Genomic DNA, 26,945 nt, shown 5'->3' on the forward strand with positions numbered 1-26,945 from the left:
AACCAGGACTGACACTGGTGCAGGTTTAAGTACCACTGATACGACTTCAGGTTCTGTCCCCTGACCAAAAAAAGCACCACGAGATCAGGTTCACATTAAACTACACAGTATACTAGAACAGGGAACCTGGCAACACACAGTTGCACACACAATACACAAAGGAACTACATGGGTTGCTCAGGTACCACCCTACTGGGGAGGGAGCCTTTTATACATGATGCCTCCTAGTTATTGGCTGGGGACATTTTCTAACTATGCGCGCTACGCTTTAAGAACAGGGGAGTGCACCGTTGTGAAGCCTGTGCAGCGTGCAAAGAAAGCAGGAGAGCAGGAGTTGGAGAGGTCACCTCGTGGCCGGGTAGGTATGTTGGTATCCCTGCATGGATTGGGGAAAGGGAACCATTCAGGGGTACAAACATAGATGTTACACACAATGTATAACTTTACTTTGACTTTAGCGGTTTCTTGATGAATTTGTCAACAAAAAGAAAATCACTGCTACCATGTGTGATTTCTCCGATTTTAAGGATAATGTGAGGAAAAACGTTCTGGACATGAATATGGCTTCCTCCCTATATGAGTTCTCTGATGTGTAACAAGACTCGGTTTATCCTGCACATGAAAATGTTGTTTTCCATGTGTGAGTTCTCTGATATAAGCGAAGAGTGAAGCTGTTATTAAAACATTTACAACAACATAGAAAAAGAAGTATGGACGTGCATAGGGATCACCACATAAAATCCTTTATTATGAATAGCATTTAAAAAAAACACAATTTAAAAACATATTTAAAAACAATAGGCCATTTACATGCAGATTAGAGGTGTCTATAGTTAGATTACCGCCTATCCTCAGATGCCTGATATATTACAGTTTACAGGATATCAAGCAAAGAAAATCTTCTATACAAAATAGAAGTTTAATTTATACTGATCTAGAATGACAAGCAAAGGAATATGCACAATTTGTAATGCCACAAAACAAAAAAAAATTAAACACAAATATACATCAATTTTAATTAAAAAAAAGCACTCAAGTGATATGCATATCAACACACAAGGACCTATACTAAGTACAGATAACCATGAAAATAAATTAAAATGGGAAAAATATGTATAACAAAGAACTTGAGGAATGAGGCAAAAATAGACTGAGGAAAGGAAAACCCCATACGTTTCACCACACAAGCTGCAGCTTCCTCAGGGGTAAGAATGAGTAATGGTGCCAGATAATGTCCCTTATATACACTTAAAAGGTAATAGCATGGAAAGGTAAATCATTACCAAGAGTCGGAGACAGAGAGTAAATCAATGGATTATATCAGGTCCCAAAATGTGTAATGCGCATGTGTGAACATTAAATATAAATAAAGTTGATTTAAAATTGCCAGTGCGCAGGCATGCTATATTGATACAGTTTAATTGAAATATTCATTGCACATGCGCAGACAAAAAGTGTCAAAGTTTCTAGAGTTATCAAAGAGTATTCCCGAGCGAAACATTTATCAAAAAGAGCTGGGCATGCACAGAAAAAATGAGGACTGCTCGTAATTTGTACACAAGCAGCTCACGCATGCAAGAATAATCACAAAATATAGAAATGTTCAGTTAATCTGCAACAAATGCACTCAAAGTACTATGTGAGTGACAAAAGTTATTCATAAGAGAAGGCGGAGTATGTGAAGAAGAGCTCTGAGCCACTAATGATTTGTAAGTAGAGTGCAGATGTGTCATAAGATAAACTCTTACATAATATGTAGAATGCTCAATTATTCCATAGCACAGATTACAAATCAAACACTTATGTGAAGAAATATATATGTTTAAAGTGGAAAATGCTTTAAAAAAAAAAAAAAAAAAAAGGAGGATATAAAACTTATGTAAATTGGATTTAATTTGCTTTTCAACATCAGATGTTTATTGCTAATTGCATACATTTCCTAATCATTATTCTATGCTATAAATTGCTTTCCATTTCTTATGTAATGCATGGCTTTACTTTGACTATATTAGTTTAATTAGTTTTTGATGAATTTGTCAATAAAATAGAAAATTGCTGCATCCGTGTGGGATTTCTGTTAATAAAAATATGATTTGTAAGTAAAACATTCTGGACATTAAAATGGCTTATGAGTTCTACGATGGGCAACAAGACTTGCTTTATTTGTAAAACGTTTACTACATTCTGAATGTGAAAATGTTTTTGTTTTTTTACCTTGTACGATGTCGTTTCTTATGTGACCTAAGAGTGGAGCTATCACTGAAACATTTCCCACATTCTGGACAAGAAAATGGTTTCTCCCCTGTGTGAACTCTCTTATGTCTACTCAGGTGCCATTTGTTTCTAAAATATTTCCCACAGTCTGGACATGGAAATGGTTTCTCCCTGTGTGAATTCTCAGATGTCTATTCAGGTGCGATTTGGTTCCAAAACATTTCCCACAGTCTGGACATGAAAACGGTTTCTCCCCTGTGTGAATTCTCCAATGTACAACCAGGTATGATTTGTTGTTAAAAAATTTCCCACAGTCTGTACATGAAAATGGCTTCTCCCCTGTGTGAATTCTCATATGTCTAACTAGATCTCTTTTCCGTTTAAAACATTTCCCACAATTGGAACATGAAAATGGATTTTCCTTTGTGTGGATTCTCTCATGTCTAATCAGGTCCAGTTTCTTTGTAAAACATTTCTCACATTCTGGACATAAATATGGTTTCTCCCTTTTGTGAATTCTCTGATGTTTAACAAGATTTGATTTCTGAGTAAAACATTTCCTACATTCTGAACATGAAAATGGCTTCTCACCTGTGTGAATAATCTGATGTGTAACCAGCTTTGATTTGCTTATAAAACATTTCCCACATTCTGGACATAAAAATGGTTTCTCCCTTTTGTGAATTCTCTGATGTTTAACAAGATTTACTTTCTGAGAAAAACATTTCCTACATTCTGAACATGAAAATGGCTTCTCACCTGTGTGAATAATCAGATGTGTAACCAGCTTTGATTTGCTTTTAAAACATTTCCCGCATTCTGGACATAAATTTAGTTTCTCCCTTTTGTGAATTCTGTGATGTTTAACAAGATTTGCTTTCTGAGAAAAACATTTACTACATTCTGAACATGAAAATGGCTTCTCACCCGTGTGAGTTATCTGATGTCTAACCAGCTTTGATTTGCTTATAAAACATTTCCCACATTCTAAACATGAAAATAATTTCTCCCTTGTGCTAGTTCTTTGATGTTTAACATCCATTCTGACATTTTTTCTAAGCTGTACAGTCTGTGATGAAGCAGAAGACAGGACTTGTTGCAAAGGAACAGTTGAAAGATTTTTGGTGTGAAGACTTGGAGGTGTATCCGGGATAATGATCTGCTCTTCATTCAAATCTGGTGTGACACCATGATCTTCTGCTTTACAATGGGAAAATAACAGATGTTCCTCTGAGCTTCTGCTACAGCCATCTGGAAATAAAATAAAATTGTATTTTTATTCAGTAACAGAATATTATTTCTTACAATATTAGATAACCCGGTCCGTGGCCCTGGGCACCCAATTAAAGGGGAAAGGTCTTTAAAGGGTTATAAAGTTTGTATTCGTGATGTTATCTATGGTTCTCTGTCAGAGGGGACCGACACTGCTTAAAGGGGTCCTCTGGGGTGATGTTACTGTAGCATAGATGGTGATGCTTCCCCCAGGTGAAGCGGGGTCCCCAGGGCTCTCGGTGTGCTGGGCAGAGATGGTGTATGCCGGCAACTAAATGGAGGACACAGATTTGTAACATCTTTACCTGGTTTACTGGTTGAATCAGGCCACAGTCCAGGGTACCAGCAACAGGTGGTGATGTGGTCCGGCCTGCTTGGAGGCAATGGTGATCCCTCTCCCAGGTGAGGTGTGTAAGCCTTTGATCCTCACTCACATTCCAACCCTTCAGGTTATCTTCCTTTCTTGGAACTGCAGCTCACATGTCTGCTGCACAGCCCCACTAGTCCTTCTCACTGCTCTCTTCCACTTTCTGCCAGGAGCTGCAGACTCCCATGTCTGCTCAACTACACACCTCTCTTACCAGCTCCACCTAGCTGATGTTCCTCGAGAAGCTCCTCTCTGGCAATCTCTGTCCAACTCTTTCTTTCCAGGGACTGCACCACTTTCTCGCACATGCACGGCCCCTCTGCTCTCAGTCCTCACTCTTCCACTGTCTCCAGACTTCCTTCTCTCCTGGTCTCACTGGACCAACTGTCTCTCCAGACTGAACTAACTCCTCCTCCAGACCAGAATACTTAAAGCTGGGGAAACTCCCCTGAATCCGGATTCAGAGCTCCCCCTTCTGGCCTGGATTCAGAATGTGTTGTATGTAGATGCGTTACCTGATAAAGGGAATCCTCCTTGCCTCCAAGCATGATATCACCCTCCTTGGAAGGAAGGCAACATCACTGTAACAACCGGTTACCTGGGGTGTTAAACATTTCTATACATATTGGGGTAAAATGCAGTTGAATAGAATCACAGTCAAAGCACATGAGCAAGGGCTTTGGAGTAAGAACAGTGCTGTGGTACCAGGTATGTTTTTTTTTTTTCAAAGTAAAGAGTGGAAGATAAGTGTTTGTGGTTTGGGTTTGACCTGGCTTGTTACCTGACCTGACTTCTGGATTCTCTCCTAATCTGTCTCTCTAGCTGTAGCTACTCTACATAATGTGACTTCTCTTTTGCCTGCCTTACTTGGACTTGAACTGCTGCTATTTATTTATCTTAACTTGTATCCATCCTGCTTCTCTCTGCTTAGCAAGGACATGAATAGAACAGCAGACATCTGTATGAGGCCTAAGATGGAGAGTCTGTGACCAGTGTGGGTCATGGAATCTCTAAGGTGAAGTATGAAGTGGTTGAAGGAATGAAAGTATGCTTTATCCTCTTGATGACTAGGCAATTTTTCAATCTTTCGTTTGTCCTTCCACTTCTTTAAAGTCATATCTTTTTTTTGTTTCATGGACAACGCCATATGGAGACTTGTTATCAAGAGGAACAAAAATTACACCATACATTTTATCATTTAATGCATACGAAAATATTCCAAAAAATTCCAAAATTGTGAAAAAAAAATACAGATGTAGAATTGTGTTTTCTAAGTTTTGCTCTTACAGCATTTATTGTGCTGTAAAAGTGACTGGCATGATTTTTATTTAAGTGCTGGAAAAAATCCAGAAATGTACAAGAAATTAGAGCAGCACTGAGGGCAGCACTGTGGCTCAGTGGTTAGCACTGCAACCTTGCAGTGCTGGGGTCCTGGGTTCAAATCCCACCAAGGACATCTGCAAGGAGTTTGTATGTTTCCCAGTGTTTGCGTGGGTTTCCTCCGGGTTCTCCGGTTTCCTCCCACACTCCAAACACATACTGATAGGGAATTTAGATTGTGAGCCCCATTGGGGACAGCGATGATAATGTATGTAAAGCGCTGCTGAATAAGATAGCGATATATAAGCAATGCATAATAAATAAAGAAAAAAAACCCCGTAAAGCAGGAATTCTGGCCTTTCAATTTCTTCTCTCGATGGCGTTTACCAATTGGGTTAAATAAAGTTATATCTTGATAGATCAGACTTTTATAAATACAACAATATCAAATGTGTTTTTTATTCAAATTATTTCTTTACTTTCATAGGAGGAACATTTTGTTATATATATTTCAAAGTAGTTTTAACAACTATTTCTTAGCCTTTTTAGGGAACTTGAAACTGTGATCATGTGATTGCTTGTACTTGGTACGGAAATACCTCAGTATTCAAGAATAGTAAAAATCACAGTCATGGCCGGCATGGGGGCCATGAGCGTGGCCATACCAATCCACGGGAACCCCACAATTAAGCAAGTTGATAAGCGCCACCTGGATCATGGGCTGTACTGACAACTAACTCCTGACCCAGCATCACGTGACATAGGTTTTACAAGGACATTCAATGATGGTGGAACTGGCGAATGATTACATTGCACCAGAGCATAATCCTGAACTCAAGGTTCATTTATCTGACTTTCTAGAATTTTGTAATTCACCAGATCTTTGCTAATAGGAGAATAAGCAGTTACCAACAGTATTTACTTAAATTTATCTTGTCCACTGCCTTCTTTAGTGGTTACTAGCTGCATAATTCATTCTTTGTATCCTTTGAGTCCTGTTTCTGTGGCTCTTTGTAAAAGGAGGGGTAATGTCATGTACTTACCACTAGTGTTGAGCAATACCTTCCGATATCGGGAAATATCGGATCGGATTGGAGCGGACCGATACCCCAAAAATATTGGATATCACAGATTCCAATACCGGAAACCAATGCAAGTCAATGGGACAAAAATATCGGAATGAAAATAAACCCTTTCTTTCCTTGTAGGTTAATTCTACATGAAGGAAAACAACTAAGAATAATGTAGAATGTATTGGGGAAGGTGGAGGAGACATTAAAGCCATAGAGGTTTAGCCCAATCAAATGGAATAGCAGGAATTTTTTTTTTTTTTTAAAGACGTTCGGAGTTACAATGATATTGACTATGTTAAGCTTTTTTATATTTTGTCAGATATTTATGTTTCACTACTTCCATGCTCTTCACCTTCTTTTTTACTTCTCCCACACTTTCTCCTTCATCATCCTTAGCAGCAGCATCTTTTTCATCAACTTCTTCACCTTATTCATCTTCTTCACCTTCTTCCTATTCTTTTTTTTTTTTTTACATTCTTCATATTCTTCTTATTCAACTATTATTATTCTTCATATTCTACTTCTTCACCTTCTTCATCATATTCTTATTCGTGACAAGCATTCCTGTAGTTATCTATAAAAGTTTGAAGATTACACCTTCCGTTCTGCCTGTCACAAAAGATTTACAACAGGATTTGTCCGCATTCAGTTTTGCCTGCAGCAGCAGGTTTTTTCCAGGGGCACCACAAGGAGGAACGGACTCACCCCCATACACTGCTTAGTTTTCTTCTGCTTATAATTTAGATAATATCTTTTGCTCTGATTTTTAGTCTTATGCTTAATGTTCTTGTGCTTTTTGTTCTGCAGCTTCTTGTTCGTCTGCTTCTTGGTCTTCTGTCTCTTGTTCTTCTGTATCTTGGTGGTTGTCTTCTTGTTCTTTGTCCTTTTGGTCATCTTCTTCAGGGTCATATTCTTGGTCTTCTTCGGGGGGGTCTTCAGGGTCGTCATCTTTAGTGTCCTCGTCAGGGAGATCCAGAGTGATTACCAAAAAACATTTCAAAAAGCTTGAACTTGGAAATGTAGCAGAAGGTACAAGAAGGCTGAGGATCTGCCGAGAACCAGCTGACGGTACTGGAACCCGGATGGGTAGCCGAAGGTACAAGAGCCAATGGAACTACCGAGGACCAGCTGACGGTACTGGAACCCGGTTACTAAGCAGGAGGTACCCGTGCCAGAAAGCACTACCAAGGACCACCAGACGTTGGTGGAACTCGGATACCGAGAAGGAGGCACCTAAGCCAAAGCTGACGGTACAGGAACCCAGGGGGACCTATTCAAGATTGACTTCCAAAGAACCAGCTAATGGTGCTGGAACTCAGATAGGCAGCAGAAGGTCCACATGAAAAGAAAAATTGCAAGGCAGCGAGCCGGCCAGAGTTACCGAAAACCCACAGTCCTACAGGGGGAGCTTGTCCTCTTGGCACTACGGAACCAGCCTTGATTGCCAGATCCCGCAGCCCACATAGGAAGCACCTAAACTGCAGGCACCATAGAGGCGGCTAACCTGACCGAAACCCGACAGGACAACGTATTGGAGGCAAAGTGACCTTGACACTACCCGGAAACAGCTGGCGTGCTGGAACCAGGCTGGGCAGGAGGGAGTACCCGTGCCAAAGACACTTCTGAGCAGCAACTGGCGGTGTTGGAGCCCAGGATCAATGCTAAAAACAGAGTGGAGGCAGAGGCGTAATTGGAGCAAGTTTAATATCTGTTGTAGTGTGAGTGTGGATGGAGCAGGAGAAGTTGCCAGATACGCAGCAGGGGATCAGCTGACGTTACTGAACCCCAATAACACGGCAGCAAGTGTTGACTGTGCAGACGGCACTTCTGAGCAGCAACTTGCGGTGTTTGAGCCCAGGGATTACAGTTCAGGTGGTAGGAACATGAACACAACAGGAGACCTGGATACTGTTGCCAACCTGTTATTTAATCTGGAAGAGGACTGGCAAATTCCTTCGATATCCAGGCCTTGTTTCATTTCAGAAAAGTAAGCCGGTCAACGTTATCGGAGGATAGTCGCATGCGACGGTCTGTTAGTACACCACCTGCGGCACTAAAGAGGCGTTCCGAAAATACACTAGCAGCAGGGCAAGCCAGCACCTCCAATGCATACTGGCTATGCTCCGGCCATGTATCCAGTTTAGAGACCCAAAACTTGAAGGGGGAAGAGCCGTCTGGGAGTACACCGAGAGGGCAAGACAAGTAGTCTGTCACCATGTGACGGAAACGTTGCCCCCTGCTGACTGGAGCCGTCTGTGATGGTGTAGACATTTGTGGCGGGGACACAAAACTTTGCCACATTTGGGCCATACTGGCCTTGCCTTGTGCTGAGGCGCTGCTTCTGCTCCCTCTTTGTGCAGAGCTTCCTCCACTGCCTCGACACACTGAGCTGCTTTGTAAAGCACTAGCAGCACTGCTCTCGGTTGGAATGAAGAACATGATGGAATGCACCAGTGTGTCTTGGTACTCCTGCATTTTACGCTCCCGGTTCAACGGTGTTAGGAGGCTTTGTAAATTGTTCCGGTAGTGAGGATCTAGGAGCGTGTACACCCAATAATCAGCCATGTTGAGAATGTGGGCGATGCGGCGGTCGTTTCTCAGGCACTGCAGCATGAAATCAACCATGTGCTGTAGACTGCCAACTGGCCAAGAAACGCTGTCCCCTGCTTGAGGCGTCATCTCTGCCTGCTCTGCATCACCCCACCCTCGCTGACTACTAGAGCATTGTGTAACTCCCTCCTCTGGACAGATGCCTTCCTCCATTGACTCCTCCTCATCCTCCTCACAAAGTGTCCCCTGCCTAGGCCATTGTGAGGAACCACATTGCGCAGACTGTCTAGAAGCAGATGGCATTTGTGACTCCTCATCGTCCACCTCTTCCAAAACCTCATCCCTTAGCGCTTGCAGTGTTTTTTCAAGCAGGCAGATAAGGGGGATAGTCATGCTGACTAGTGCATCATCTGCACTCGCCATCCGCGTGGAATCATCGAAGGCACGCAAAACCTGGCAGATGTCCTTCATAGTGGCCCACTCAGTGTTTGTGAAGTCTGAACGGCGCGCAGTGCGACTTCTTTGCGCCTGATGCATCTGGTACTCCATTACTGCTGGCTGCTGCTCACACAACCGCTCCAACATATGTAACGTTGAATTCCACCTGGTGGGTAGGTCACATATGATGCGATGTTCCGGAAGGCGGAATCGGCACTGCAGAGCTGCAATGCGCGATCTTGCCATGCTGGAACGCCGCAAGTGAGAACACTCTAGGCGGACCTTGTGCAGCAGTGCATCAAGATCCGGATAGTCCCTCAAAAAACTCTGCACGACCTAGTTGAGCACATGTGGCAGACATGGGATGTGAGTGAGGTTGCCTAGGCCCAGAGCTGCCACCAGATTTCAGCCATTGTCACACACTACCATGCCTGGCTGGAGATTCGCTGGCACAAACCACACATCGCTGTCCTGCTTGATGGCATTCCAGAGCTCCTGTGCTGTGTTGCTTCGATTCCCCAAAGAAATTAATTTCAATACGGCCTGTTGACGTTTGGCCATGACTGTGCTCATATCGGTCGTAACAGGTAAGTGCAGCGCCCCAGAGTACTGGTCGTATAGTATTGTCGCTGCTCCACCAGGGGGAGTGATGGTACGTCTGATTGTACTAAAAGAGTTCACCTGACCAGGTATCACAGTCACACACTACACTTCACACTCCGGCCACCAGGGGGAGCAAAAGGTTCTATTAGGACACTCCTCACACTCGGGTAAAACTGGGGGTTGGATAGGAAGTTAGGACAGAAAGCTGACTGGGGAGACCCAGGGAGGACCTGTCGGGAGTGGGATCCTGACAGCGGCCTAGCACGAGATAGAGCGTTATGGAGCTGCGCCTGCACCTCATTGCGGCAGCATCCTGAGAAAGGACAAGAAGCGAAGTATATTGTGGAGAAGTGAGAAACGAGATCACAGCACTAGGAGATAATACCAGGAGGAGTCCTGCCTTAAGATCGTGGCAACATCCTTCTGAGGCGCGTAGCCGGTGGCCGAACACCGAGGGAGTAATAGGCTCTATGCATTACTTCAAACTACGGCAGGACAGTTGATTCCAAGTTGGCTGTCCAACCTTTACAACTAATGAAGACAACGGAGGCAATTGTGGGAGAGGGGCGTCTCTAGGGTCCCTATAAATTAACTCCAGGCCTACCCCGGCATACGGGTGCGTCCTATCCATACCATCTGGGGGACGGAGAGAGAACATCAGAAACGGATACAAGAGTTGTGAGGACTATCCCGTGGTGCTCAGCAGGGAGGTACTACAACACACAGGCGCTAGTAGGAAGGCTACCGATTTCCACCTGCAAAGGGAACTCTGGATGTGCCTTCGGACTGGCCGGTCTCAGCCAGCCCTGTGAACAGTACTCTGGACCGTGGACCTTGAAGTCTTCAGTAAAAGGTAAAGAGACTGCAACCTTTGTGTCCTCGTTATTCATCGCGCCTTACTACGTCCACCATCACACCATCTGGGAAGCCCTGGGGACATACTTCACCTGTGGAAAGGTATACCATCTAGCTGCCATAACATCACCCCAGCAGACCCCTAAGCAGTGTCGGTCACCCTGACTGAATACCACAGGTGGCGTCACGAACACTTGACAAACTATCATCACCCTTAAATTGGGCGCCCCTCAGCAGGGCCACGGACTGGGTCGGGCCACCGTGACATCCCCAGAACCGAACCAGAGGGACCCGGTGCCGAGTAACCCCACTGGAGCTGGAGGAGGAGGCTACAACACGAGCTGAAGAGGTGGTAGGTGCCGCTGTTGGTTGGCCTAGGTCTTCAGTGTGTTTTTGTAACTCCACCACGTGCTTGGTCCGCACATGTTTCCACATATTTGTGGTATTGAGGTTGCTGACACTTTTCCCTCTTTTGACTTTCTGATGATACAGCTTGCATTTGACAAAGCAAATGTCATCTGCAAATGTGTCACAAAAGGACCAGGCACTGCAAGTCTTGGGAGCACCCAATTTGGGTTTTGGAAGAGGCATGCTCCTAATGGATGCTGAAGTTGAGGCTACAGGCAACGCAGTCTTCCCCCTCCCTCTCCCGCCTTTTTGGGCCATTCGGGGAATCTCTTCCTCAGACCTGCTCCCACCACCTTCCTGTACCTCACACCATGATGGGTCAAGGACCTCATCATCTACACTACCCTCTTCCAACAACTGCTTCTCCTGGGTAGTCTCGGCAGCACAGTACGCACCAGAAAGTGGCACCTGAGTCTCATCAGATGCGTACTGAGGTGTGCTGACCATAGGCACTGGCCCACCCGCCTCTTCAGATTCAGAGAGACAAAGCAGTTGCGCATCACTGTATACTGCCTCTTCTTCAATTTCTCGAATGCTGCTTGGCTGGCCCCCTCTTTCCAAGCCAATAGATTCAGAGAACAGAAGTAGAGATGTTTCCTGTCCAGGGCTCTCTGACTGCCTGGGCAATTTGGCAGGTGGTGAAGAGATAGATGGGTGCTCTTCAGTGCTCTGGACCTGAGAGGATGTGGCACTAATTTAAGTCGATGCATTAGCTGCCATCCATCCGACAATGGCTTCAATTTGTTCTTCCCCAGCAGTGGGGTACGGCGAGCTCCTACAAAGCTGCGCATAAAGGACTGTTCCCTGGTAAAACTGGGGGATGCCAAGTAACTGGTGCCTGCAGCAGGCACAGAATCCCCACGTCCTCTCCCTGCAGAAACTCCACGCCCATGACCACATGCCTTCTTCATCTTGGTAGACTAATAAAGATAAGCAGAAAAGTACTAAGGGCTTAGTGTGCTTATTCCTGAACAGCTGCTAACAGGTATAAGAAACACTAATTTTATAAAGTGTGGAATAGACTTTAATAAGAGCTAATGTGGCCTACACAACTGTAAAGTGGAGTGTTTGGTGAACTTTATTAACTTTTAGTTTTTTTTTCACAAAAAGACACTGGATGTGCCTAAAGATGTAAAACCGATAGTATCACAAACTTTTTGTAGCTATTACAATGCAGGAAGGTAACCTATAATGCAATAGATGAGTGTCATGATCTCAATGGCAAGAGAACATAGCATAAGCATATATAGGAACTAGCTCTTGGAAGATGGGAACTGAGCTGACCATGAACTAAACCTAACGCACAACTAGCAGTGGCCGGGTAGCATGCCTACGTTGATTCTAGATGCCCAGCACCAGCCGGAGGACTAAATAATGCTAGCAGAGGAAAATATTAGTCCTAGCTCACCTCTAGAGAAATACCCCGAAAGGAGACAGAGGCCCCCCACATGTATTGGCGGTGAATTAAGATGAAATAACAAACGTAGTATGAAAATAGGTTTAGCAAATTTGAGGTCCACTTACTACATAGCAGAAGACAGAAAGGACACTTTCATGGTCAGCTGAAAACCCTATCAAAACACCATCCAGAAATTACTTTAAAACTCTGGCATTAACTCATAACACCAGAGTGGCAATTCCTGTACACAAGAGCTTTCCAGACACAGTAACGAAACTACAGCTGTGAACTGGAACAAAAATGCAAAAACAAACATGGACAAGAGTCCAACTTATCTAGTAGTTGTCTAGGAGCAGGAACAAGCACAGAGAGGCTTCTGATAACATTGTTGACCGGCAAGCAACTAACAGAGCAGCAAGGTTATATAGCGACTCCCACATCTTGATGGGAACAGGTGAACAGAGAAGATGAAAACACCAGTTCAATTCCACCAGTAGCCACCGGGGGAGCCCAGAATCCAAATTCACAACAGTACCCCCCCCTCAATGAGGGGGCACCGAACCCTCACCAGAACCACCAGGGCGATCAGGATGGGCCCTATGAAAGGCACGAACCAGATCAGAGGCATGAACATCAGATGCATTCACCCAAGAATTATCCTCCTGGCCGTATCCCTTCCACTTGACCAGATACTGGAGTCTCCGTCTGGAAACACGAGAGTCTAAGATTTTCTCCACAACGTACTCCAACTCACCCTCAACCAACACCGGAGCAGGAGGCTCAACGGAAGGCACAACCGGTACCTCATACCTGCGCAATAATGACCGATGAAAAACGTTATGAATAGAAAAGGATGCAGGGAGGTCCAAACGGAAGGAAACAGGGTTAAGAATCTCCAATATCTTATACGGGCCGATGAACCGAGGCTTAAACTTAGGAGAAGAGACCCTCATAGGGACAAAACGAGAAGACAACCACACCAAATCCCCAACACAAAGCCGAGGACCAACACGACGGTGGCGGTTGGCAAAAAGCTGAGTCTTCTCCTGGGACAACCTCAAATTGTCCACCACCTGCCCCCAGATCTGATGCAATCTCTCCACCACAGCATCCACTCCAGGACAATCCGAAGATTCCACCTGACCAGAGGAAAATCGAGGATGAAACCCCGAATTACAGAAAAACGGGGACACCAAAGTGGCAGAGCTGGCCCGATTATTGAGAGCGAACTCTGCCAATGGCAAAAAAGCAACCCAATCATCCTGGTCAGCAGACACAAAACACCTCAGATATGTCTCCAGGGTCTGATTAGTCCGCTCGGTCTGGCCATTCGTCTGAGGATGGAAAGCGGATGAAAAAGATAAATCTATGCCCATCCTAGCACAGAATGCCCGCCAAAATCTAGACACGAATTGGGTCCCTCTGTCAGAAATGATATTCTCAGGAATACCATGCAAACGAACAACATTTTGAAAAAACAGAGGAACCAACTCGGAAGAAGAAGGCAACTTGGGCAGAGGAACCAAATGGACCATCTTAGAGAAACGGTCACACACCACCCAGATGACAGACATCTTCTGAGAAACAGGCAGATCTGAAATAAAATCCATCGAGATGTGCGTCCAAGGCCTCTTAGGAATAGGCAAGGGCAACAATAATCCACTAGCCCGAGAGCAACAAGGCTTGGCCCGAGCACAAACGTCACAAGACTGCACAAAGCCTCGCACATCTCGTGACAGGGAAGGCCACCAGAAGGACCTTGCCACCAAATCCCTGGTACCAAAAATGCCAGGATGACCTGCCAACGCAGAAGAATGAACCTCAGAGATGACTCTACTGGTCCAATCATCAGGAACAAACAGTTTATCAGGTGGGCAACGATCCGGTCTATCTGCCTGAAACTCCTGCAAGGCCCGCCGCAGGTCTGGAGAAACGGCTGACAATACCACTCCATCCTTAAGGATACCTGTGGGCTCAGAATTACCAGGCGAGTCAGGCTCAAAACTCCCAGAAAGGGCATCCGCCTTAACATTCTTAGAACCCGGTAGGTATGACACCACAAAATTAAACCGAGAGAAAAATAATGACCAGCGCGCCTGTCTAGGATTCAGGCGCCTGGCGGTCTCAAGATAAATCAAGTTTTTGTGGTCAGTCAATACCACCACCTGATGTCTGGCCCCCTCAAGCCAATGGCGCCACTCCTCAAAAGCCCACTTCATGGCCAAAAGCTCCCGATTCCCAACATCATAATTCCGCTCAGCGGGCGAAAATTTACGGGAAAAGAAGGCACAAGGCCTCATCACGGAGCAGTCAGAACTTTTCTGCGACAACACTGCCCCAGCTCCGATCTCAGAAGCGTCGACCTCAACCTGAAAAGGTAGAGCAACATCAGGCTGACGCAACACAGGGGCAGAGGAAAAACGGCGCTTAAGCTCCCGAAAGGCCTCCACAGCGTCAGGGGACCAATCAGCACCCTTCTTAGTCAAATCGGTCAATGGCTTAGCAATATCCGAAAAACCAGCAATAAATCGACGATAAAAGTTAGCAAAGCCCAAAAATTTCTGAAGACTCTTAAGAGAAGAGGGCTGCGTCCAATCACAAATAGCTTGAACCTTGACAGGATCCATTTCAATGGAAGAGGGAGAAAAAATATATCCCAAAAAGGAAATCCTCTGTACCCCAAAAACACACTTAGAACCCTTCACACACAAAGAATTAGACCGCAAAACCTGGAAAACCCTCCTGACTTGCTGGACATGAGAGTCCCAGTCATCCGAAAAAATCAGAATATCATCCAGATACACAATCATAAATTTATCCAAATAATCGCGAAAAATATCATGCATAAAGGACTGGAAAACTGACGGAGCATTTGAAAGACCAAAAGGCATCACTAAATACTCAAAGTGGCCCTCGGGCGTATTAAATGCGGTTTTCCACTCATCCCCCTGCCTGATTCGCACCAAATTATACGCCCCACGAAGGTCAATCTTAGAGAACCACTTGGCCCCCTTTATGCGAGCAAACAAATCAGTCAGCAACGGCAATGGGTATTGATATTTTACAGTGATTTTATTCAAAAGCCGATAATCGATACATGGTCTCAAAGAGCCGTCTTTTTTTGACACAAAGAAAAAACCGGCTCCTAAGGGAGATGACGATGGACGAATATGTCCCTTTTCCAAGGACTCCTTTATATATTCTCGCATAGCAGCATGTTCAGGCACAGACAGATTAAATAAACGACCCTTTGGGTATTTACTACCCGGGATTAAATCTATGGCACAATCGCACTCTCGGTGCGGAGGTAATGAACCAAGCTTGGATTCTTCAAAGACGTCACGATAGTCAGACAGGAACTCAGGAATTTCAGAGGGAATAGATGATGAAATGGAAACCACAGGTACATCCCCATGAGCCCCCTTACATCCCCAGCTCAATACAGACATAGCTCTCCATTCGAGGACTGGGTTGTGAGATTGCAGCCAAGGCAATCCTAGCACCAAATCATCATGTAGATTATACAGCACCAGAAAGCGAATAATCTCCTGGTGATCCGGATTAATACGCATAGTTACTTGTGTCCAGTATTGTGGTTTATTATTAGCCAATGGGGTGGAGTCAATCCCCTTCAGAGGAATAAGAGTCTCCAAAGGCTCTAAATCATACCCACAGCGTTTGGCAAAGGACCAATCCATAAGACTCAAAGCGGCGCCAGAGTCGACATAGGCATCCGCGGTAATAGATGATAAAGAACAAATCAGGGTCACAGATAGAATAAACTTAGATGGTAAGGTGCAAATGGAAACAGATTTATCAAGCTTTTTAGTGCGCTTAGAGCATGCTGATATAACATGAGTGGAATCACCACAATAGAAACACAACCCATTTTTCCGTCTAAAATTCTGCCGCTCGCTTCGGGACAGAATTCTATCACACTGCATACTCTCTGGCGACTTCTCAGTGGACACCGCCAGATGGTGCACTGGTTTGCGCTCCCGCAAACGCCTATCGATCTGAATAGCCATTGTCATGGACTCATTCAGACCCGCAGGCACAGGGAACCCCACCATAACATCCTTAATGGCATCAGAGAGACCCTCTCTGAAAGTCGCCGCCAGGGCGCACTCATTCCACTGAGTAAGCACAGACCATTTACGGAATCTTTGGCAGTAAATTTCCGCTTCATCTTGCCCCTGAGATAGGGACATCAAAGTTTTTTCTGCCTGAAGCTCCAAATGAGGTTCGTCATAAAGCAACCCCAAGGCCAGAAAAAACGCATCCACATTGAGCAACGCAGGATCCCCTGGTGTCAATGAAAAAGCCCAGTCTTGAGGGTCGCCCCGGAGCAAGGAAATCACAATCCTGACCTGCTGTGCAGGGTCTCCGGCAGAGCGAGATTTCAGGGACAAAAATAATTTGCAATTATTTCGAAAATTCTGAAACCCAGATCTATTCCCCGAGAAAAATTCCGGCAAAGGAATTCTCGGCTCAGATACAGGTGCATGACAAACAAAATCTTGCAAATTTTGTACCCTCGTGGCGAGATTATTCAAACCTGCAGTTACACTCTGAAGATCCATTACAAACAGGTGGACACAGAGCCATTCAAAGATTAGAAGGAGAGAAAAAAAAAAAAAAATTTCAGCAGACTACTTATTTCTCTCCTTTCTCAGCCAAGGATTTTAACCCTTTAGTGGGCCGGTCAAACTGTCATGATCTCAATGGCAAGAGAACATAGCATAAGCATATATAGGAACTAGCTCTTGGAAGATGGGAACTGAGCTGACCATGAACTAAACCTAACGCACAACTAGCAGTGGCCGGGTAGCATGCCTACGTTGATTCTAGATGCCCAGCACCAGCCGGAGGACTAAATAATGCTAGCAGAGGAAAATATCAGTCCTAGCTCACCTCTAGAGAAATACCCCGAAAGGAGACAGAGGCCCCCCACATGTATTGGCGGTGAATTAAGATGAAATAACAAACGTAGTATGAAAATAGGTTTAGCAAATTTGAGGTCCACTTACTACATAGCAGAAGACAGAAAGGACACTTTCATGGTCAGCTGAAAACCCTATCAAAACACCATCCAGAAATTACTTTAAAACTCTGGCATTAACTCATAACACCAGAGTGGCAATTCCTGTACACAAGAGCTTTCCAGACACAGTAACGAAACTACAGCTGTGAACTGGAACAAAAATGCAAAAACAAACATGGACAAGAGTCCAACTTATCTAGTAGTTGTCTAGGAGCAGGAACAAGCACAGAGAGGCTTCTGATAACATTGTTGACCGGCAAGCAACTAACAGAGCAGCAAGGTTATATAGCGACTCCCACATCTTGATGGGAACAGGTGAACAGAGAAGATGAAAACACCAGTTCAATTCCACCAGTAGCCACCGGGGGAGCCCAGAATCCAAATTCACAACAGATGAGGCTCCAAAAAATTAGGCTAATACTAATCTGGCTGGGGCTGCAGGGCACAAGGCTGCAGAAAGGCTACGTTCACATTTGCGGTGTGCGCCGCAGCGTCGCCGCCGCAACGCACAGCGCAAATGTGAACACATGCACAACGCAGCTTTTTGCGCCGCATGCGTCCTTTTTTTCATTGATTTTGGACGCAGCAAAAATGCAACTTGCTGCGTCCTCCGCGACCCGACGCGGGCGCCGCAGGGACGCATGCGGCGCAAAAAGCAAGTGCACCGCATGTCCATGCGCCCCCATGTTAAATATAGGGGCGCATGATGCATGCGGCGCCGCTGCGGCGCCCGCCGCTGCGGCGGGCGCCGCTAATGTGAACGTAGCCAAAGGCTCCTCTATCTACTCCTATATAGTGTTTGCACGCAATCTAGATGGATACGGATGGAAACACACTAATAGGAGAAATCAGGAAAAATGTGCAGCAGCACTAATGCAAAAAAGGTCAATAAAACAGTATGAGGCAGTGATGCACGCTGAGCGGACTAAAACCAGATGTGGCTGCAGAACAGACTACAGCGTGAGCTGCACTCACACATAGAGACCTTGCAGACAGCCGTGAACAGTGCTGCAAGGCCAAAAAATGCTTCTCACACAGCGATTGCTACAGTAGCCTGCGTAAAGCACAATGAAGCAAATCACTATCTCAAACTGTCCCTCAGTCAGAACAGCAGCATCCTGTCCCTAACTGAATTCACAGCAGAGTGAACCCAAAATGGCGGTGGCGGCTTTTATAGTGCATCATGACATCATTTCAGCAGCCAATCACAGCCATGCCATTAGATACATGCCTAACATGCATAACAGGATGGGCCCACACTTCTTAGGATTCCTCATTGGCTGAATTAAATCAAACTGGCTCATTGCATTATGGGAACTTCCGATTCCGGTATTTGATATTGCAAAAGTATCGAAACTCAGTATCGGAACTCCGATACCCGATATTTGCAGCATCAGAATGCTCAACACTACTTATCACTTCTGAGTGGTTTTATCAACCCAGATGCCATCATGACAGCAGATTCTATGGTGTCCAATAAACACAATTGTCCAATCAATCCCAGTTTCCCTGACATATCTTTCATTATTGATTTACAAAGTGAATACTTTTGGGGACAGAATATATTGATCTTTATTCACAGGAAGCTGCTAGTATTTTGTTAACATTTCTGTTGGCCTAGGTTAGCTCGAGAAGTTAAGGACTTTGTGGTGGCATGTTTTACTTTTACACAGTACAAAAGTTCTCACCTCAAACCTGCCAGCTTGTTATCTTCTGTGTCTGATTCATCATGGACCCTTATTATGGACTTTCTAACAGGTTTCTCCAGCTTAAAGGGCCACTGTCACCCCCCTCCAGCCGTTATAAACTAAAAGAGCCACCTTGTGCAGCAGTAATGCTGCAGTCTAACAAGGTGGCTCTTTTAGTTTTAGGTTCAAGTATACCCCAAATAAAGCGTTTTTATACTTAGCCACAATTCCGGTCTCTATCCAGGTAGGCGGGTCCTCACTCCCCAGCTTGACCAGCTCCTCTGCCGTCACTCACATCTTCCTGCGCTTTCGGCGCTGCCCCCTCAGCGCTGTTATCGTTTCAAAACCGGCGCCTGCGCAGTGTACTGGTGTCCTGCGCAGACGCAGTAAGCTCTGGCCGTCTGACGTCCCAGCCAGGCTTGCACACTGCGCCTGCACGGGCATTGCGGCCAGCCACCTTTGGAATCCCCGGAAAACGTCTTCTTATCGAAAAAAAAAAAAAAATATTATATATATATATATTTCACCTATACAGAATATTCCGTGTAATGGCTGATACCAGAGAACAAAAGACATCCACAGAACACCAGGATGGATCTGCTGCACAGCAAATGGCTGTAGGACCTGCGATGACGTCACTGCCATGTGATTGCCCTAATCACATGGCAGTGACGTCATCGCAGGTCCTACAGCCATTTGCTGTGCAGCAGATCCATCCTGGTGTTCTGTGGATGTCTTTTGTTCTCTGGTATCAGCCATTACACGGAATATTCTGTATAGGTGGAACCTTTGGAATCCCCGCCCTGCACTGTGCATAATGCATAACACAGTGCGGGGATTCCAAAGGTGGCTGGCCGCAATGCCCGCGCAGGCGCAGTGTGCAAGCCTGGCTGGGACGTCAGACGGCCAGAGCTTACTGCGTCTGTGCAGGACACCAGTACACAGCGCAGGCGCCGATTTTGAAACGATAACAGCGCTGAGGGGGCGGCGCCGAAAGCGCAGGAAGATGTGAGTGACGGCAGAGGAGCTGGTCAAGCTGGGGAGTGAGGACCCGCCTACCTGGCTAGAGACAGGAATTGTGGCTAAGTATAAAAACGCTTTATTTGGGGTATGCTTGAACCTAAAACTAAAAGACCCACCTTGTTAGAATGCAGCATTACTGCTGCACAAGGTGGCTCTTTTAGTTTATAACGGCTGGAGGGGGGTGACAGTGGCCCTTTAACTGATTAGTTAGTTGAATGTTTGGAGACAGTTTCAGCAGAATTGGTGCACTTTCTTCTTCCTTTTGGTTTTTCAACAGTTGCAAGTCTGATATTTAAGTGCATCTTTCCTTTTCTACATCTCTCATCGGTCTCTGATCGTCATATATATATAGTTTGCTTCATGGTTTTGGAGTAAACTCTGTGGATTATTGCAAACCAAGCTCGATGTGGAGTCAAAATTCAAATTCAAGTGAGTCAATCCATATCGGACAATAACAAGGATGGCACAACTCAAGACATATGAAAAAAAGGTCACTGTAATACGATTCTCCATTATTTTATGTGTCTCCTCTTCAGCCATTAATTCTAAGGGTATGTTTCCACGGTCAGGAAACGCTGCTTGTTTGACGCTGCGCAGAGCTGCAGCGTCAAAAAAGCAGCGTCCAGATGTTCCAGCATAGTGGAGGGGATTTTATGAAATCCCGTCTCCACTATGCGTGGAAACTCGCACGCGGCGGCCCTGCGACTCCGGACATGCTGCGCGTCTTTTCAGATCGCAGCATGTCCGTACACCTTGCAGGGACGCAGCGTCCCCGCAAGGCATATCACAGGGCGCTATGGGAGCGAGCGATCATCCCGGATGTGAAGAGTTAACATATCCGGCATGATCGCGTCCCAGAAAGGGGGCGGGGCTTAGCGCCGAGCGGCTTCGCCGCTGCGGCGATACCGCCGGCCATCCTGACAGTGGAAACATACCCTAAATCTTTTCTCTAGGAGTTCCTCTGTTCTTTGTAGTTCAACATGTGCAGCGCCCCAGAGTCCTGGTCGTGCAGTATTGTCGCTCTGCCACTAAGGGGAGTGATGGTACGTCTGATTGTACTAAAAGAGTTCACCTGACTAGGTATCACAGTCACACTACACTTCACACTCCGGCCACCAGGGGGAGCAAAAGGTTCTATTTATTAGGCCACTCCTCACACTCTGGTAAAACTGGGGGTTGGATAGGAAGTTAGAGGAGAGAAACGAGATCACAGCACTAGGAGATAATACCGGGAGGAGTCGTGAGCTAAGATCGTGGCAACATCCTTCTGAGGCGCGTAGCCGGTGGCCGGAACACCGAGGGAGTACTGACTCTATGCATTACTCCAGATCACGGCAGGACAGTTAACTTTAGGTCGGCTGTCTCACTTAATCACCTATGAAGACACAGGAGGCAATTGTGGGTGAGGGGAATCTCTAGGGTCCCTATAAAATAACTCCAGGCCTATCCCGTCATACGGGTGCATCCTATCCATATCATCTGGGGGACGGAGAGAGAGAGAGAACATAAGAAATAGATACGAGAGTTGTGAGGACTATCCCGTGGTGCTCAGCAGGGAGGTACTACAACACACAGGCGCAAGTAGGAAGGCTACTGATTTCCACCTGCAAAGGGAACTCTGGATGTGCCTTTGGACCAGCCGGACTCAGCTAGCCCCGTTAGCAGTGCTCTGGATTGTGGATGCCGAAGTCTACAGTAAAAGGTAAAGAGACTGCAACCCTGTGTCCTCGTTATTTACTGCGACCTACACCATAACTATCTACTCGTCAAGGGAAGCCCTGGGGACATACTTCACCTGTGGGAAGTTATACCATCTAGCTGCCATTCCATCACCCCAGCGGACCCCTAGCAGCGTCGGTCATCCTGACTGAATACTACAGGTGGCGTCACGAACACTTGACAGACTTTCACCTACTCCTTTAATTGGATGCCCCTTAGCAGGGCCACGGACCGGGTCGGACCACCGTGACATCCCCAGAACCGAGACAGAGAGACCCGGTACCGAGTACCCCGCGGCCCTGCATCTGGGGGCGCTCCACATGCACCAAAATAAATGCAGCACACTTACAGTACCTTATCGATCCCAGAAAGCTTTCCTTCCTATGTTGCCAGGTGTCCTGCCAATATCTACATTTCTTCCTCTGGGTGGAATGACACGTCACTGGCCACTGACCAAAGCGTTGACTGAAAAGTCTCTGCTGCAGTTATTTAGTATTATCGTTGCTCATTGCCATTACTTTTAAATTGTGGTTTTGTGTATGCGATGATCTAATGCTTTTGAATTTAACAAATCTAAATAAATGCATAATTTTAATATGGCAGAGGGAAGCATTGATAATATATTTGCCGAAAAGCAAAATAAAATTCAAGTGTCTCCTGGGGCCCATGATTGGGTACAGAAACCACGTGTTGATCAAGCATGAAATTTATTTTTCCACGCTGTAAGAATATGGCATTTCAATTTTACCAATAAAAATGAATAAAAACAGTTTTCAAAAATCAGTGTCACACACTAATAAAATCATCACATAATTGTAGCATCCAATAACTCAAAAGAATTTGTGACTTCTCTGCAATTAGTGGTCACTACTCACCAGTGCGTTTATCTGGAGGAATCTCCTCTTTACACCGCTCATCACCTCTCATATATGTCTCTGTAGTATTACTATGGGTCAGATCTTCACCCTGTAATAAATATTGTAAAAGTCACAGACAGATGGAGAAGTTACATCTATGATCAGCCCTAATCCTGCCATCTCCACCATGCTCATTACACAAGTACACACGTGGTCAAAATTGTTGGTATCCCTAATTTAATTACAGAAAAACCCACAATGGTCACAGAAATGACTTAAATCTGACAAAAGTAATAATAAGTTTAAAATTTATGAAAATGAACAAATGAAAGTCAGACATTGCTTTTCAACCATACTTCCACAGAATTAAGAAAAAAAATAAAACTCATGAAATAGGATTGGACAAAAATGATGGTACCCTTAACTTAATATTTTGTTGCACAACCTTGAGGCAATCACTACAATCAAACTATTCCTGTAACTGTCAATGAGACTTCTGCACCTCTCGACAGGTATTTTGGCCCACTCCTCAAGGGCAAACTGCTCCAGTTGTCTCGTGTTTGAAGGTTGCCTTTTCCAGACGGCATGTTTCAGCTCTTTCCAAAGATGTTCAATAGGATTTAGGTCAGGGCTCATAGAAGGCCACATCAGAATAGTCCAATGTTTTCCTCTTAGCCATTCTTGGGTGTTTTTAGCTGTGTGCTTTGGGTCACTATCCTGTTGCAAGACCCATGACCTGCGACTGAGACCAAGCTTTCTGACACTGGGCAAAACATTTATCTCTAGAATCCCTTGATAGTCTTGAGATTTCATTGTACCCTGCACAGATTCTAGACACCCTGTGCCAGATGCAGCAAAGCAGCCCCAGAACATACAGAGCCTCCTCCATGTTTTACAGTAGGGACAGTCTTCTTTTCTTGATATGCTTCATTTTTCCATCTGTGAACATAGAGCTGATGTGCCTTGCCAAAAAGTTCCATTTTTGTCTCATCTGTCCATAGGACATTCTCCCAGAAGCTTTGTGGCTTGTCAACATGAAGTTTGGCAAATTCCTGTCTGGCTTTTTTAGGATTTTTTTCTTCAACAATGGTGTCCTTCTTGGTCGTCTCTCATGAAGTTCACTTTGGCTCAGACAATGACGGATGGTGCGATCTGACAATGATGTTCCTTGAGCTTGAAGTTCACTTTTAATCTGTTTAGAGTTTTTTCTGGGATCTTTTGTTACCATTCGTATTATCAATTTCTTTGATTTGTCATCAATTTTCCTCATTTCTATCCAGGCCTGTTTCATGAGTTTTATTTTTTTTTTAATTCTGTGTAAGCATGGTTGAAAAGCAATGTCTGACTTTCATTTGTTCATTTTCATAGATCTTTTATTTATTATTACTTTTGTCAGATTCAAGTTATTTCTGTGACCATTGTGGGTCTTTCTGTCATTATACGAGAGGTACCAACAATTTTGACCACTTGTGTATAAAACATATACTGGTGAATAAAAGACTGCACACAAGACCTTCACAGCCTTCCACACATAATAGGTTGAGATTGCATGATACCTTCTCTCCATCTACCTTTTGATCCTGTGGAACATTGGGATTTTCTTGTTTACAGTCCTGTGGAAGAAGACTGTGACATCTCTCTGGTGTTGTCCTCTTACTGGATAGAACTGGAGGAAACACATACAGGGGCTGAATTCATTCTTTACACACAGATAGTTATAGGCTGTGTGTATTTAGTCCTGTCTATTACCTGGTGATGTGAGGGGCTGGGGAACCTCCATCATGACATCCTTGTACAGATCTCTGTCTTTCTAAATACTTCCACTCATCCATGGAGAAATAGATGGCGACATCCTAACAAGTTATAGGAAACTGACACATACAATAAGAAGAATTATTTAATGTGACGTCATCAGAATCTCTCACCTCTCCAATAAGCCGGAATAGGGCAACATGGTGACGTGTAATATCCTCTCCACCATCTTGTCCCGGTCCCCATCCATCCTTGATGGGTCAAACAAGAACATTCTCTTATATAGAAAATCTCCACTGAAATTATCAGCTATTTTAGGGACCTCAATGAAAAAAAAAAAAAGTAAAATCATAAAAAGCCTAAGAGGAAACTTTTGATGAGATATCAAAATTAAGGTTGACTGGACCCATGGATGACCGGGTTCAGCCTGACTTTTTTTTACTCCTTAATGACCAAAGCTTTTTTAGGTTTTGTGCTTTCGTTTTTCACTCCCCTCCTTGCCAGAGCTATAACTTATTTATTTTTCCATCAATATGGTCATGTGAGGGCTTATTTTTTGCGGGACGAGTTGTACTTTTGAATGACATCATTGGTTTTACCATGTCGTGTACTAGAGAATGGGGAAAATATTCAAAAATTGCAAAAAATAGAATTAGACTTACCAGTAATTCGGTTTCTAGGAACCTTCCACGACGGCATATGGAGGTTGTCTCTTTACCCTGATGGGGAACAGGAAATAAGGAGAGGTTAAAAGGCCCTCCCACCTCCCACTTACCAGTGACTTATAAATGAAAACCATAGCACTGGTTTACCTTTGAATCCCAGATTTTTTATCCAGGAATATAGGGAGGGAACTAGCGCTGTCATGGAAGGTTCCTAGAAACCGAATTACCAGTAAGACTAATTTTATTTTCTCTAGTCACCTTCCACGATGGTATACGGAGGAATACCAACTAATTTGGCGCTAGGGAGGGACAACGGCCTGGAGAACTTTACGGCCGACGACTAAATCTTTGTTGGGCAATATGTCCAATCTATAATGCTTGGAGAGAGTATGTAACGAAGACCATGTAGCTGCCCTGCAGATGCACCTGCTCTTTCTGCCCAGGAGACTGAAGGGGATCTAGTTGAGTGGGCCTTGATCCCTACCGGGGGAGTTTTGTCTTGAGCAAGATATGCTTCTGCTATAGCTCTCTTAATCCAGTTAGAAATAGTGCTTTTCACTACTTTTTTCCCTTTATTCTGTCCAGAGAGATGGACAAATAGATTTTGGTCGATTCTGCAAGAGCTGGTTTGCTCTAAATAATGTAGTAAAATACATCTGACATCAAGAGTATGGAATCTTTCTTCTTTTGTATTTGCTGGATTTTGGCAGAAAGAAGGTAGAACAATTTCCTGAGAGTGGTGGAATTCGGAGACTACCATTGGAAGAAAGGAAGGGTCGAGACGAAGTACTATGGAGTCATCCCTAATAGACAACTAGGGCGCTCTTATTGATAGGGCTTGAAGTTCTCCTACTCTTTTTGCTGTGGTTATAGCCACCAGAAAGATTGTTTTGTAAACAAGAAGTGTTATGCACTCCCTGAGCATAGGAGATCTCGTGTCTCTGAACGTCTTGACCTTTGTTACTAAGGTTAGACGGTGGTCCTCTGGAAGAAAATACATTTGCTTTGCAGAGTCCAAGAGAACTCCCAGGAATTTCCTGGATTTGGAGGGCCGTAGCTGGGATTTCTTCAGATTCGGGACCCACCCCAGGGATGTTAGAATATCGACAGTCTTTGATACATGAGATTATAGGATTGTCTTGGTGGAGGCCACTATTAGCAAGTCGTCCAGGTAAGGCACTATACAGATGCCTTGGTACCGGATATAGGACACTACCTCCGCCATTATCTTGGAGAAGACTCTTGGTGCAGAGGAGATTCCAAATGGAAGGAAGTTGAACTGATAATGTTCTATCAGTTGTTCTCCCTGTACCGCAAACCTGAGATATTTTCGGTATCTTGGGTGAATTGGAATATGAAAATAAGCATCCTTTAAGTCGATGGTCGACATAAAGGAGTGAGGACTTATCAAAGGAATGGCCGATTTTACCGATTCCATTTTGAACCTGCGGTATTTTACGTGCTGGTTGAGTTCCTTTCAAATTTATAATGATGCGAGACTCCCCCGAAGGCTTGGGTACTAGAAATAGTCGTGAGTAATGTCCTAGACCTCTTTCTGATTCTGGAACTTGAGATATTACATTTGTTCTTGTTATGTCTCTGAGAATTACTAGCAATGTTGCTTTGTCTCTTAAGGAGGGAAGGGAGGTGACAGACCCCGTGGAGGGGAGGAAAGAAACTATTAACAGGTCGAAGTCA

General features: G+C 44.7%; 1 protein-coding gene across 3 annotated transcripts in view; it reads right to left on the reverse strand.

Moving 5' to 3' along the window:
• Positions 1–721: 721 nt before the first annotated feature.
• Positions 722–26,945, reverse strand: part of LOC143767401 (uncharacterized) — a 57,192-nt gene continuing 30,968 nt past the window's right edge. For 2 of the 3 annotated variants that reach the window (XM_077255715.1, XM_077255713.1), the window contains exons 2-5: positions 24,580–24,701; positions 24,402–24,496; positions 22,849–22,939; positions 722–3,465 (exon numbers count right to left, since the gene is read on the reverse strand). In XM_077255715.1, the coding sequence (XP_077111830.1) occupies positions 2,327–3,465; positions 22,849–22,939; positions 24,402–24,496; positions 24,580–24,613 (1,359 nt within the window). In that variant the 5' untranslated portion in view covers positions 24,614–24,701 and the 3' untranslated portion in view covers positions 722–2,326. Of the gene's footprint in view, positions 3,466–22,848; positions 22,940–24,401; positions 24,497–24,579; positions 24,905–26,945 lie in introns of all 3 variants that reach the window. The other variant, XM_077255716.1, reaches the window with a different exon arrangement.

This window comes from Ranitomeya variabilis, chromosome 4 (genome assembly GCF_051348905.1).
Source record: "Ranitomeya variabilis isolate aRanVar5 chromosome 4, aRanVar5.hap1, whole genome shotgun sequence".
Lineage (NCBI taxonomy): Eukaryota > Metazoa > Chordata > Amphibia > Anura > Dendrobatidae > Ranitomeya > Ranitomeya variabilis.